Source organism: Bombus bifarius, unplaced genomic scaffold, assembly GCF_011952205.1.
Source record: "Bombus bifarius isolate JDL3187 unplaced genomic scaffold, Bbif_JDL3187 scf7180000010271, whole genome shotgun sequence".
Lineage (NCBI taxonomy): Eukaryota > Metazoa > Arthropoda > Insecta > Hymenoptera > Apidae > Bombus > Bombus bifarius.
The window spans coordinates 2,764,256-2,777,627 of NW_022885586.1; the positions used below are offsets into that span (position 1 = coordinate 2,764,256).

The 13,372-nt window shown below is 34.7% G+C and overlaps 2 protein-coding genes and 1 long non-coding RNA gene across 6 annotated transcripts; 2 read left to right on the top strand and 1 right to left on the bottom strand.

The window, feature by feature from the left end:
* Positions 1–202: 202 nt before the first annotated feature.
* On the top strand, positions 203–3,612 carry LOC117216322 (protein CDV3 homolog). Its single transcript, XM_033462940.1, has 4 exons — positions 203–318; positions 408–954; positions 1,475–1,893; positions 1,997–3,612. The coding sequence occupies exons 2-4, from the start codon at positions 781–783 to the stop codon at positions 2,133–2,135; spliced, it is 732 nt and encodes a 243-aa protein (XP_033318831.1). The 5' UTR covers positions 203–318; positions 408–780; the 3' UTR covers positions 2,136–3,612.
* Positions 3,613–5,087: 1,475 nt separating this feature from the next.
* LOC117216323 (putative gamma-glutamylcyclotransferase CG2811) lies at positions 5,088–7,656 on the bottom strand. Of its 4 annotated transcripts, XM_033462942.1 has the most exons (5): positions 7,505–7,656; positions 6,469–6,657; positions 5,921–6,070; positions 5,586–5,707; positions 5,088–5,508 (listed from the first exon to the last, which is right to left on the bottom strand). In XM_033462942.1, the coding sequence occupies exons 1-5, from the start codon at positions 7,616–7,618 to the stop codon at positions 5,472–5,474; spliced, it is 612 nt and encodes a 203-aa protein (XP_033318833.1). In that variant the 5' UTR covers positions 7,619–7,656; the 3' UTR covers positions 5,088–5,471. The 4 variants fall into 4 exon arrangements, with proteins under 4 accessions (XP_033318833.1, XP_033318832.1, XP_033318834.1 ...); XM_033462941.1 differs by having other exon boundaries at positions 5,088–5,707; XM_033462943.1 differs by lacking the exon at positions 7,505–7,656 and adding an exon at positions 6,795–7,207 and having other exon boundaries at positions 5,088–5,707; positions 6,469–6,715.
* LOC117216324 lies at positions 7,567–8,988 on the top strand. Its single transcript, XR_004489351.1, has 2 exons — positions 7,567–7,666; positions 8,519–8,988. It is a non-coding gene; the product is annotated as an uncharacterized LOC117216324 (long non-coding RNA).
* The last annotated feature ends 4,384 nt before the right edge of the window (positions 8,989–13,372 follow it).

The following is a 13,372-nucleotide window of genomic DNA, read 5'->3' on the forward strand; positions in this document are numbered from 1 at the left end:
AGATTCATTCTGCTTCATTTTTTCTTAAACATTTATACGTAACAATTATATAACATATAATCTGCTTAATCAGACAAATGATTTTTTCGCACTTTGTTTAAATACGGTATTACCATGCGGGATTCTCTTTTTGTTCACCTAGGTAATTGTCCGAGTTGAAGCGTCATTTCGTATTCCGGAAGTGGCGAAATAGATCACGTGGCGCCGCCAACGGTGCACGTCGTATACATTAACCGTGGATCAATTAACCTGTATATAAGTTACATTTTTAGTACATATTACTCCTTTCTACGATTTCTCACGTCCCAGTTTTAATTCGTAAGTAATCTATCATGCCAACTGTTTCTGTGTTTTACTGAATAACTCGAATGATGCGATAATTTTGAAATACACGACCACGTTTCTAGGTTAGGTAACCCTTGGATTTTTTTGTGTTGGTCTTCTGCTAGACAATCAGCGCCACATATTCATCGTTGAGAAAAGTATTTCTCGGTATTTTACGAAATTAAAACAATATACAGCGTTAAAAGGTTATATTATCGATTTCTATGATTTCTTTGCGTATTTTTTACGGTGTAAATCGACTCTTGGAAAAGTTGAGTCCGTATTTGGAAACTCTATTGACTTCGAAGTGATTGCCTGACTTCCGGCCAAGACAAGCCCATGTGGACAGCAGCAGCGGTGCCTCCGATCATTTCGTGCTGAGGCTGTCCCTCGTGTTTCTGTGAAAAAAACTTGTCCGACGAATAATCACGCGTGCACCGCGTAAGTCATCGCAGCATGGCTGATTTGGATGATTTCTTTGCGAAAAAAGATCGCAAAAAAGCGAAGGGGAAGAAATTCACAACTACGGAGGAGATAGCAAAGAAATTGGAAGAAACGGGCAAACGGTTGGGGAAGAAATCAAAAGACAAACCAGTGAATCCGGAGGGGGAAGAAACTCAACAAACCGAGGTGAACATTCGTCCATTCCGCATGTGTATCTTGTCCTTCATTTTTCGTTGAACTTTCGATCCTCGAATTGTGAACAGTCACACGCGAAAGTGCCGAATACGGTGCCATAGGTCGCTGCCATATTTGTTCTTGCAAACGTCATTCTTACTATTACTGAAACTAATCTGCTTACTTGGATCCTCCCAATCTAACATGATTCGCGTTGCCTCGTTGTCCGACGAGCAGATTGTTTGTTACATAATTGAATTGTTACGCGGCTACGGATATTTCCCTTTGTAAACTTACTGAAACAAACCAGCTGTTCTGGGATTATTATCGTGCGCGATTGATGCTACTTTGAACGAAAATGTGGTATTTTGGAGTAAAAAGCTTTTATACGATGGATTGTCGATATGTCTTTTTTTTTTTTTTGTAATGTGAACCTGGATAAAACGCTTCTATAGGATTCTTTCATAATATATTATAAATTATGTGGAGAAATTTTTGTATTATTTTGTATGTTTAAAATATATTACTTTAGGATGAAGATGAGTGGAGAGAGTTTGAAGAAGAGAAAAAAGACTATACTGGCTTGAAGATTGGAAACCTGACAATGAACGAATCCATAGATGCAGAATCTGATGATGAAAAAGGTACAGGAGACATTAGCTCGGATGGAGAGTCAGGTGAAGGTGGTACCAAACATTCAGGACCCTGGAAAAAGCCAGAGCTCCCTCCACAACCAGAACCAGCACCAGAAACAGCACCACCACCTCCACCACCTGTTACTTCAGGAAGTAGTTATAAGCCTCCACATTTAAGGAATATCCAAACAGTAGCTGCTAGTCCTAGACAACGAGCAAAAAATATTGCGCCAGACATACATAGTGAAGAATATTTCCCAACATTGAACTCCAAGCAGCAGCAAAGCAACGAACCCAGTGGACCATGGGGCAGACGGTATGTATCACGAGTACTTTTGATTATTTTAAAATAAAAAAAGGAAGAATTTGCAGGGAGAAAGACAGTACGTGTATATAACAAATAAATAATTTTATTTTAGGAAACGAGACGAAGGTACGTTTGAAGAAGTGCGTAATCGAGGGGGAAGTAGATCATATAGCGTACAGGATGCGCAAGCTCAAGCGCCGAAGCTCTCTCTGGGTAACAAATATGGTGCCCTATCTCAAGATCAAAGCTGAAATCATCTCTGATTTGATCGAACGACAAACACAATCATTATTACGTCATCGCCTCTCTCCGTTTCGTGGCCCAGTTACGCTATTAAATATGTTTTCTAGGATATAGAACACACAACGGAACGCATACGAGTAGGATGCATGATCGATTCACGTACCGTGCTCTAGCTTTCGAAAAGCCAGACGTTGATTAAAAAAACAAAACCAGGAAAAGAAAAAAAATCCTATTTCGTTCGATAGGAGATCCCGCCTGCTATCGTGAAACCGGATGTACCATTTCTTTCGCGAAAACGTGATTCGTGCTTACGATGAATTTCGTAAAGAAAAGCGAACGTTTATTTTTTCATACGAAGAGAACATGCTCAAAACACACATATATACACATTTAGCATCAGTTTTATATTTAATTTTTTAATTTACATACTAGAAAGATGAAAGATCTTTATCAAGAGATGATGGGGGCAGTGGAGAAAAGTCGCGAGTTTGCATAACAAACCGGAAATCGAGATAGAACTCTCGTAGCGCAAAAAGGTGTTGAACTTCGCGATTAATCACGTAAGACACTCATGTGGTCGCTGTATTTTTACACGGTGCTGCTGTTTTCATTTAGCGTGCTTGCATTCGCGTTAGTCAGTCGATCACCTTCGAAACGTCTCGGAAATTATAGATTAAAAACACTTGGATACTCGAACGTGACATCGTTTTAACGCAGGAAGGACTATATTATATTATTACGTGTGCATTGCATAAAGAAGGAAAGTCGATTAGTCCTAATCGGGCTCTGTCTTTTCGAGTAATAGTTTCGCTCAACGGTAACGTACGTCAACGAACACAAAAGTTTAGATGAATTAAGATATATGTGGATAAATATGTATACATAATAATTACATGGAAATAATTGAACTCCGGGGCTGGGCTTTGGAACGGTGCAGAAATACTGCTATACATGTCGATACAAAAGAATTGTACGAAGGAAAGAAAACAGAGAGAACATATACGCAAAGTATAATGAAATCGGATAAGTTTAATTTGTGGAAACTCAAAACATATGCAGAAGTCATACAGAAAGAAGAGACACGCATGCGTGAACGAACATACAATATAAAATAACAGGAGACGTATGTACGCTTTTGTTGATACTTGTTTAATTAGTTTTGTTGATTTAGGGACTTCTTTTGCGAAAAAGAAATGAAAACAGGGGAGAGGTTGTACGGAAAGAGAAAGAGAAGAAGTTGTAGAGTTTCTCCTGTGTGATATCAGGAATTCGGGGTGCTAGCGCTGTTATTTTTTGATGGTGAACAAAAAATGAGAAACAAATAGAAGAGAAAAATCTAACTCGAAGAAGCAAAATGGAGTAAGTGAGCCATACACACAGAATTGCAGAAAAGAAAGAAATGGAGCCTTGTATAGTGAACTATAAGAAGAAAAAAAAGGATGTGATTATTTATAATAAATTTCCTAGGACAACTTATAAGTACTGCCTTAAGCATTTTAATTTCGCGAACCATCAATGATGTGTCGGTGATCTCGCGACTGGTTCAGAACATGTGAAAAAAACGAAAAAAGAAATAAGTGCATGCTCAAAATGAGTGTGGTTGCGATCGTTAGTTTTCTGTTCGCGCGATCGACCGTCACAGTCGTTCTATCTCGAGGATCGAAAGCACTTTTCACGGGCATTTCCACGTAGAAGTACGCAAATTCCATATGCGAGAGTCTAAAGTTGTTTGTTCAGTTGAGTCGATCAGTTTGTTCGTTTAATAAATCGAACCATGTAAGTAATTATTCCTTCATATTGGTATAAGAAAACATTTGTAAACGCGAAATTAGATGCAGTGACTCGTGAAAGTACTTAGACACTTAGTATAGAAAACTTTTATACATATATAGTATGTGTTACATAAATCATTTCGAAATTTTATAAGCATAAGACACGATTGTCATGATTATATCAGTAAGATTTAAAACTGATATGAAGTTGTATATAGAAGTTACAAGATATATACTGCAGATATATGTTTCATATATCATGAATAATAAATTTGAACATATGTATAATACATATTAAAAATTCCCACTAATATAATAAATAATTGTCTGTTTAAATATTCTTGTGATTTCTACGAAATATATACTTGTACTAAATGTGTATTAGCTTTTATGTTCCACATTTGTTCCAAATATTTCCATATAATTAGATATGGCAAAATACATATTATATATACAAATTGCAATTTAATGATGATAATTGAATCTTATTACAGTGCTAATGAAATTTTAAAGTATTTCATATAATACACATAATGTACGTATAAAAGGTTTCTATGAGTATTCAAATATTATCATGAGCTCCTGTATATATATTAGTATCAAATAATTGTAAAAAATTGTCTATTGTTTGGCTTTTTCAATATCAACGAACTGATCGACCAACTTCGTATTGTGTTAAAGATTATCAACCCTGATTTATCAATCGATTCAGACAAAACAGTCAAGAATAAAGGTCTTGGCTAATTTTGGAAAAAAGTGTGAGGGTTGGTGGTCTATTAATGCAGTAAAAATAGTAAAATCGAATGTCGAGAGAGAGAAAAAAGATGAAGTCGCCCGACGACGACGTCGTTGTCAGGGCAACGTGGACTTCGCCTGCCTTTTGTTACAGAATAGTTGAAATAATTTTATCGCGACTGTTAACAGAGAGAAATCGATAGAATGACAGAGGAAGTGAAAGAGTGCGCGAAAGAAAGAGAGTGGCGAATAATGAACTTGATATAATAAATAATGAAGGAAACCAGAGAGTTGACATATACGAAACTTTGTTTCCGATGATATTTCTTGTTCTCGTTTCATTTCTCATTATATACACATCTTTAACGAAACTCGCAATACTCGTGCCCGATTTTGTGGAATGAATAATAAAAAAAAAAAGGAGAGAAAAGGAAAACTGTTTTTTGCAAATAGTAATTATATATTACAAGATATATTTTCGAGATTGTACATAGGTATTTATGGAGACACTTTTCATTGTTATATGTACTGTCAAAATGTTTTTTCAACGGTCGGTTCACTTTATGCGAGAGAACATAGCGCTTGTTAACTCGTTGCGATGGAAATTAACGAGAGATAATATTTAAACCTCTAGAGTCTTAAATGTCGAAGAAAAAAAAAGATTGAGTAGGAAACTTGCTTGTTGATGGTAAAAAGACATATTAGACTGCAGAGGATTAAATTTCAATGGTTTTCATTCGACGAAAAATCTTTTATTAACTATCACGATTAACAAACATGAAGTTGAAGCGTTCATGCGATGATGGGGTTAACAACATATTATGCAAAACAGCTTGATCAGAGTAGGTCTTCCGGCCTTACTGTACTCTCCTCGCTGGAAACAAATATATTTTGGGGATGAACTATCACTGAACTTCGCTTCTGTGATTGTACGAGGGATCGCGAGCATACTTTTCGCAATATTTGAGTCCGTGACTTCCCTCGTTGCTGTACGAGCTGTACATGGGATTCTCCAACAAGGACGCCCTGAACCTTGGTAAAAAATATATCCAGACCTTTGTCAAGGTACTGATCTGAGAACAAGTTTGATAATAAATTGAGCAGATTAATTTAATAACAATTGCGTATATTAATTGGTGCAGCATACTTTAGCCTTTTGTGTTTTTAAATTATAGTAAAAGAGATACATATATTTCCTTTGTTTTCCTTTAGACTTTTTATTTAAAAAGAAGTAATAGGATGTTAATTTTGAACAGGAACAATAGTTGAGAAGAAACAATATCTACCTCTTCAAAATTATCGCTCGATTTGGTCTTGCCTTCTGGAGCAATCAACAAATCTTCCTCTGATCGTTCGTAAAACGTTGGATGTTCTTCTAGTTCGTCTAACTTTTTTAACATTTTCGTGTCGACATCGTATACTTCACCAAATACATGCTGTTTATAAGGAAATAGAAAAAGGTAGGTGAATTAATTTTACATGTAATTTTTCATTTAAAGTAACTTACAAGCTTAATTCAAACATCAAACATTGACAATTAATGTTAATTTTTTAATAACAGATATTAAAATTCAAAGCACAGCCTCAAGTTAGTAACAACACTAATGCTAGGACAACAAAATACAAACTCAGTTTAATGAATGAATTTAGTAACTCACAAATAAGAGATATTTCATTCGATCTAATATAAATTTGATAAATAATAATGTTCTTTGCGAAAAAACTGCGCCTATGACAACGGGCGGTAGACGTTGCCGCTTATAAACAATTCGGCGAAACTAGTTGGACAATAACATTATCTAAGTTGATAATATCGAACTCATGCAATACTCACGTGACCAAAGCCAGGTTTCTTCAACAAAAATGGTATATTATAATGAGTGGCAATTATTAGCGGATACGGAACAACGGTTCTTCCAAGTCCCAAGAACTTTGCGTATCCATTTGCAACATCTTGGATCAAATTGTGGTTGGGTTCTCCTCGCTTTAGTGTCCCGTATACGAAGATACGGTGTAGAGGACTCTTGAACAAGTGTTCATACATTTTGAACTTTCAATCGTATTGTAATTATATGAATATACTGTGCGGAAAATAATTTTTCATTTTAACTTCAAAATGCAAGCTTAAAAACAGTTTTTTTTAAAATTCCAATAATTTACTTCGCTGTCGATAATGATGTACAAACAGTTTCAACGCTTTTCAAAGAGATGGCGCTAGTAGATAAAGTCCACTAACAATTTAACTTCACTGTCGATAACAATGGGCTACGCGTTTTCCAATAGATGGAGCTACTAGTATGTGCTAAAATTATTGGTTATGGCAAACGAGACTCGAATCGTTTCGTTTCTTTCTCGAAGAGAACAAGTTGTTTTCGCTACCCGACAGTGTTCACCACAAAGCATTAGTTTTCACGAAGCAGTTCCGTATATTCAAATAAAATCAAAACCAACAATTATGAGAAATATATCAAAAACTAATTACGGTGTCACACTCGACAATGTTACGCATGTTTCGACACACACCAGAGGTCATTCGTGCTCACTTGTTTCCGGATACTGATATTGTCATCGACTTCACTGCACTTCCTGCATTCGTTTGTGTAAAAAAATAAATAAAAGGTATGGCTGGAACATTACGCACTGTTTTCTAAATTAAATATGATTGTTGCTTCAACAAAACCGTTTAGTCTTTTTCCTTCCATTCGTTGTATGTTACATTCATTTACTTAGCAATATATGTTTATGTAATAAATTGTGGACAGTATTAAACTTGTATCGTTGTCAATATAAAGAACAATAGAAATGGCCAAATAATGTAAACTGATTATGATAGAGGAATTTCAAAAAATGTTAAATTTTCTAGGTTTTACCTCGTCCGATAGTAATTGCATGTCCACAATGTTAGTCGGCAGTTCATGGAACGAGTAGATGTCCATAACCGCGATGTTCGTTAGCATTGCTGCGGCAGCGATATGAAATAACATTGTTGCAAACTGCAACACGGCAAAACTAGTGATTCCACCAAGAGTATAGTGCGTACAACCCTGATCTCGCTGTCGCATAAGAGGTTAAAAGTTGAAGCGATAAGAGCTTTCGTGCGACACGGATCACGCCATTTCATTTTTCCTTACGATTAATTCCACTTCATTTTTTCTTCTACAATCTTTGTACCCTTTTCCGATAAGTTTCGATTGACAAAATATTTTTACTCACTGTCGTCGTAATTATTATATCTGAAGAAAAATAACACTATATCGTTTGATTAATTTGCTAAATATGAGTCTCTGGAACTTCCGTTGTTGCTTGTTATTATTAACGAATAAAAAAGAATAAGCGACACTTTAGAAATATAGTAATTTTATTCGTGTTAGAACAATTAATCACTTTCAAAGACTATTGAAAATGGTGTTACAATTTTTAGTTATATCAACAACACCTCGTTATTATAAATTATTGATACATAAATTTGATGAATTAATTTATTACTATTGAATATTTTGTAATTAAATTATTTTAGACATTTATTACCAACTTATGGAACAATAATTGCGTAGTAGTAAAAACGAAAACAATTCTCGCTATAATAGTCAGTGGATAAAGTAATTTCCTGCTTAGCCTTCGTTTGTTTAATTTCATTTTCACGAAGATCCTCGGCGCATCTATCGGTGCATTGTAATTACGTGGACGACAGACTGATATTTTGTCGAAGGATCTGGCTTTCCTGTGACACGAATTGTCGAAAAGCATCATTCGTTAGACGTTTTCCGCTTTGTCTTTGTCGTAAAAGTTGATCGAACGTATTCCAATTTTCGCCGCCTTTCTCTTTAATATCCTCACCCTTGAGATATAGATTTATTACGGTAAGAGGAATTAATTCATTTCAGGCGCAGTAGGTTTCATTACCTCGATGAGGACGTACAAAAGGCCTTTGCTCCTGTCTCCAAGTAACATATAATTCTGATAATAGAGACAATCTATCAATTCTTGTAAGATATTTGTCGTTAAATGATTGTCTAGATAGGAAAGATCTTACTTTAGAATTTGTATTATTCAGTCGTGGATGTTTGTGCATTTCTGGAAAATTTAGAGATGCACAAAATGCGCAGTATATTCATATAATATGCAAATATGTACGTATAAGATAAAAATAATTGATAATTTATTTAGGCTCTAGTCAGCCTCGTAGAAACATGAATTTCCATAAAATACGTAATCTATTAATTATCTAATATATTAATAAATCGAAAGTAATAATCACAGCTTAAATCTATGTACTGCAATTTCAAATTTCCTGTCGCCATCATCTCTCCATTCGTCGGAAAGCTTTCTTTCCTATGAGGATGACACGTTTCATGTCCCAGTGTCGTTCTGATTTTCTGTAAAACATGTAAAACAATGGATATTATCCATTTAAAAAAAAAAAAAAGAAAAAGAATGATATCCTCGATAGCTGTAAAACCAAACAATTTTTTATAAATCTGTAGTTATTACTTGTATATATTCTGAATCTGCAAGTGAAATTCTTTCTTCCTTCGTTTTGATCGAAGATTCCTGAAGATCTACAAATATATTTTATTCTATTCAGTTAGAATAAGTACCAAAAGTAGAACATTGATTAAAATTATTAGAAATGTTGTTAAAGAAATAGAATGACTTTATTCCTATGTCAGAGACGATCATTTATTTCTGACCGTTTTTAAATATTAATATTAAACATAGAAATAAACAATTCTCAATAAAAATGTAACGATTTCATCCACTTTCTATTCGTACTCCGTTCTTTCCCCCGAAATTCTCCATTAATCGATTAGTTAATTAATTAAGAATATTAATCAACGTTCTGCTATACTTGTAATTTGTGCGAGTTACATTTTTTAGATCGTCTTGTAAGACTCTGACGTGTTCGAGATTTCGCGTTCTTCCTCAATGATTCGTCGTTTATACTTTTGTCAATTTCCTCGTCCTTCTTCTTCTCCATCTAAGTTTTCGTAATTTTTAGTAATTGAACGAAGCTGTGAATTTCATCCGAGAAGAAGGGACGTTCTAGATAAATTTCTGATGATTACCCATTCGTCCATTAACGACAGTTCAGCGAACTTTCTGCGACGCAGCTCGACAATTTCTTCGTGCACCAAGGCAATTCTAATTTTATGAATTAAGTAGGTCGAGTAAATTTACATATTAATCTGTTATAATACCGATTAAAATAATTTATACAACGACAAACATTTCAGTAGTATTAGAATGCTATAATGAATATACTTAGAATTATTGAAATGCAATAATTCTATACTTTGAGTTATTGGAACAATTTATACGCATTTTTATGTACATTTTGAGCTCCTGTAATATTAAAGACGCGCCTTCATCGCATATCCTGTTTCCAAATAAAACAAGACACCTCAAAGACCTGCAAATATAAAGGTACTATACTTTATATACAAAAATACGTAATTAAAGCTATGTAATTAAATAAAATGTGAGAAATATTTATATTGCTTGTTATTTCACATCCGTCAGCCTCAGATAAGTAAATATAAGGAAAGTTATTAAGAAATCTATCAAATTCTGCAATTTGGAAGATCTGTGAAGGAGCAAGTAGAAAAATCAATGTAATTAAGATAAATAAGCTAAGTATATACACGCATTCGTGTGTCGTCTCGTTTTGAATTATTTTGATTTATATTTTTTGACGCAAATTCGTATATCTTGAGTTTCAGGAAGAATTGTTGGGCCAACTTCCCGTTTTTCCATCGGGAGAACATAATTCAGACGGAAGGTTCTCCCATATTTTGACAAATTTTTCCACACGGAATTTCTCGAGAATGGACAAAGAGTTTTGGCCCAAAAATTGGGCCTCTGTATCAGGAGAACACGCTGGTACCGATATTATCTTTTTTCGGATACGAAATTTCATATTTTCGTGAAGTTTCCACAACGATATACTACACGTGGCTTGCATTCGATCAAACGACACTTGCAAATTCACGTGCAATCGCAAAATACCATCAAAGGCGTCCAAGATGCAATTCTTGTTCCAGTACAAGCCGCAAAACGAAGAAGAAGAATAGAGGAATATAGAAATAAGATTAAGTTACCTGTTCGTTCGAAGCATCTTCCCCAGATCGCCTGCACCATCTTTCGTTATATGATTATTTGCCAGATTTAGAATAATTAATTTGGGATTATTCGGTGGGTCACGATATCGTAATTCGTGCGCAATTTTCCTCATGCCATTATCGCTTATTTTGCACAGCCTCAGTGACAAATATTTCAAGCTAAACACGATTATCTGTCAGAGTGAATTCTGGACACGTCACTTTATAAATTATTAGGTTGCCCGAAAAGTTTCTTTCGTTTTATAAGATGATAATAAAATGAATAACAATTTCTGTTTTATATTATTTTATTTAATTGCGTATCATCCATTTCATCATATTTGTATTACTATGTTCGTGCATAATTCAATAAATTAATATAAAACAGAAAACATAGTGCGTCTATTATTTCCTTATAAAACGAAAGAAACTTTTCGGACGACCTAATACTTGCCTTCCTCCAGGCGCGCAAAGCAAATGATAATTTTCTTGCGTGTTTGGATTCATGTCTAAATTCAAATCTTGCACGCATCCGATATTTGTCAGCATTTCCGCAATTTGCATAACACCGAACGCGTTTATATTGCAATTTGGCAATCTATGAAAATGTTCGATCATTTCTTTGACGAACGTAAACGTGATACGTGAAATGTAAGCGAATAATCGTTTAGTTTACTTCAATACTGTGATAGTATTGTATTTCTGCATCGTAGAATTCAGTGCATCTAATAAGCAGATGGATACTTCGCGGCGTGTAACAAAGTAAAAATGAATTCAAGGACGTGCGCTTATTTCAACTTCTTTGTTTTTTTTTTTTTTTGTTAATATTTATTAAAATTACAATCAATTCTCGCGTTGAGAATTTCAACTTTTGAACTGCGGATTTTTATGCGTCTACGAGAGATTCAAAAATGCCAAACTGCACGGAATGTGCGTAGTATGTAAAAATATATGAGATATCCAAAGCAGAATATTTGCTATAATATTTAGTGGATGGTTGTTTAAGTTTAGTTCTTTTACAGTTACGTTTGCAAAATTATTAATTTGCATAATTATCCGTAGATTATTTAATTATATTACGAAGAAAATTTCGTTTTAGAAGATACTTATCTTTGCTTTCAATTTTCACTGGCGTCACGAGTTTTCTATTTGGGTAAGTTACATGAAAAATTGGCGATCCGTCGTCCTCGAGTCTTAAAATATTCAAATTACGATGAAGATTTACAGCTATTTGGATTTTGATTCGAATTTAGAGGCGATTACTTTTCGGATGTTGCCGATAAACTATTGGAGACACGAAAATCCGCAAGATTCTGCTGTTTTCGAGATAATTTATTGTTAAAAGGTGCACTTGATCTTATTAAGAAACTATGATTAAGTCAGGGAACTTTAAGGAAACGCTTACTATAATTCTAGGCAAGGGATGTACGTTATACTCGTGCGCGTGTTTTAAAAATTCGCTCACAAAATTTTCATGCAAATTCCTTGCTGTGTCGCCTATTAATGTAACCATGTAACGATATATTTGCTAAAGATAAATATAAATATTGAAATATTTACCTGCAATCGACGACGCTTTATCTCGAGCAGAAGCGGTGTATTTGCTCCTCTTATCTACCATGACTTTATTTCGTAGAATTCTTAACACGATTTTTATTAGCCAGGTTAAAACCAACTGCTGTCAAAGCCACCAGCAAGTGAACGTCGAATTTTTTGGAAGCTTAACAAACGTACGTCTGTAGTACAACAAATAATATATAGTTTCAATAGTTGTGAAGCTAAACGTAGAAATTAATTCAGTGTCTTTCTGTACAGAAATTTGTCATTTATTTATCAATCTTGCTCTTCGACCAAGCACAGTTTTCTTATTATTAATCGAACAACAAAAATCATTTGTTGACGCGTTTCGAAATTGAGTTTACACCGCGTTTTAGAAATATTAAGATCGATATGGTAAAATCCTAAAATATATAGAGCGAAAGGATATTTAAATTTCGAAAATTATTCAAAGGCGATGGATTACTTTCTATAGCTAAAACGATATTACGATCAACACAGAGTGGATCATATTTCGTCTATCGAAGCGTTTTGTCTCAATATTTAACCATAAAATATCACGCTATAGTTAAGTGTTTTGTTTATTATTCTCCGGACGACGAAACGACGAAACGTTACACCAGGCGGTAAATCCATAAATGCTGGCGCCTTTAAGCCCCATAAGGCTATAGAATACCCTCTCATAAACCATCCACCCCATGGTGGTTGTAATCGGACGCCGAAAGGATGCCAGGACGACACCCTCGATGGATGGAAAACGATGAAAAGCCTCGTGGACGAAAGTATCGAGCGATTTCTGGTAGCGCGATGTAATGGAAACTGTGGAAAGCGGCACTCACATCATGCTTAATGGCCTGTATCACGATTTTATGTGATTAGGTTCGTAAACGCCAGGCTTTCGTTAAAAGGCTGATCACGATAATGTCTTGTACTCGTTTCGAAATATGCACAGGATATTAATCACGAGAAGTGCTCTTTTGTCATTAACAGTCCTCGTTAATTACAATTGCTTATCGAATTGTCCCACTTTTTTTTATCTATCGTGCGATGCAAGTTATTAAATTTGCATAATTATATCGTTCG

Excerpts from the sequence above, each read along its gene's own strand:
- LOC117216322 (XM_033462940.1), top strand. The coding sequence starts at position 781 with ATGGCTGATTTGGATGATTTCTTTGCGAAAAAAGATCGCAAAAAAGCG. Across the intron at positions 955-1,474 it reads AAGAAACTCAACAAACCGAG|GATGAAGATGAGTGGAGAGA; the intron begins GTGAACATTCGT and ends ATATTACTTTAG. Across the intron at positions 1,894-1,996 it reads AGTGGACCATGGGGCAGACG|GAAACGAGACGAAGGTACGT; the intron begins GTATGTATCACG and ends ATTTTATTTTAG.
- LOC117216323 (XM_033462941.1), bottom strand. The coding sequence starts at position 7,618 with ATGTTATTTCATATCGCTGCCGCAGCAATGCTAACGAACATCGCGGTT. Across the intron at positions 6,071-6,468 it reads AGAAACCTGGCTTTGGTCAC|CATGTATTTGGTGAAGTATA; the intron begins GTGAGTATTGCA and ends CCTTATAAACAG. Across the intron at positions 5,708-5,920 it reads CGAGCGATAATTTTGAAGAG|ATCAGTACCTTGACAAAGGT; the intron begins GTAGATATTGTT and ends ACTTGTTCTCAG.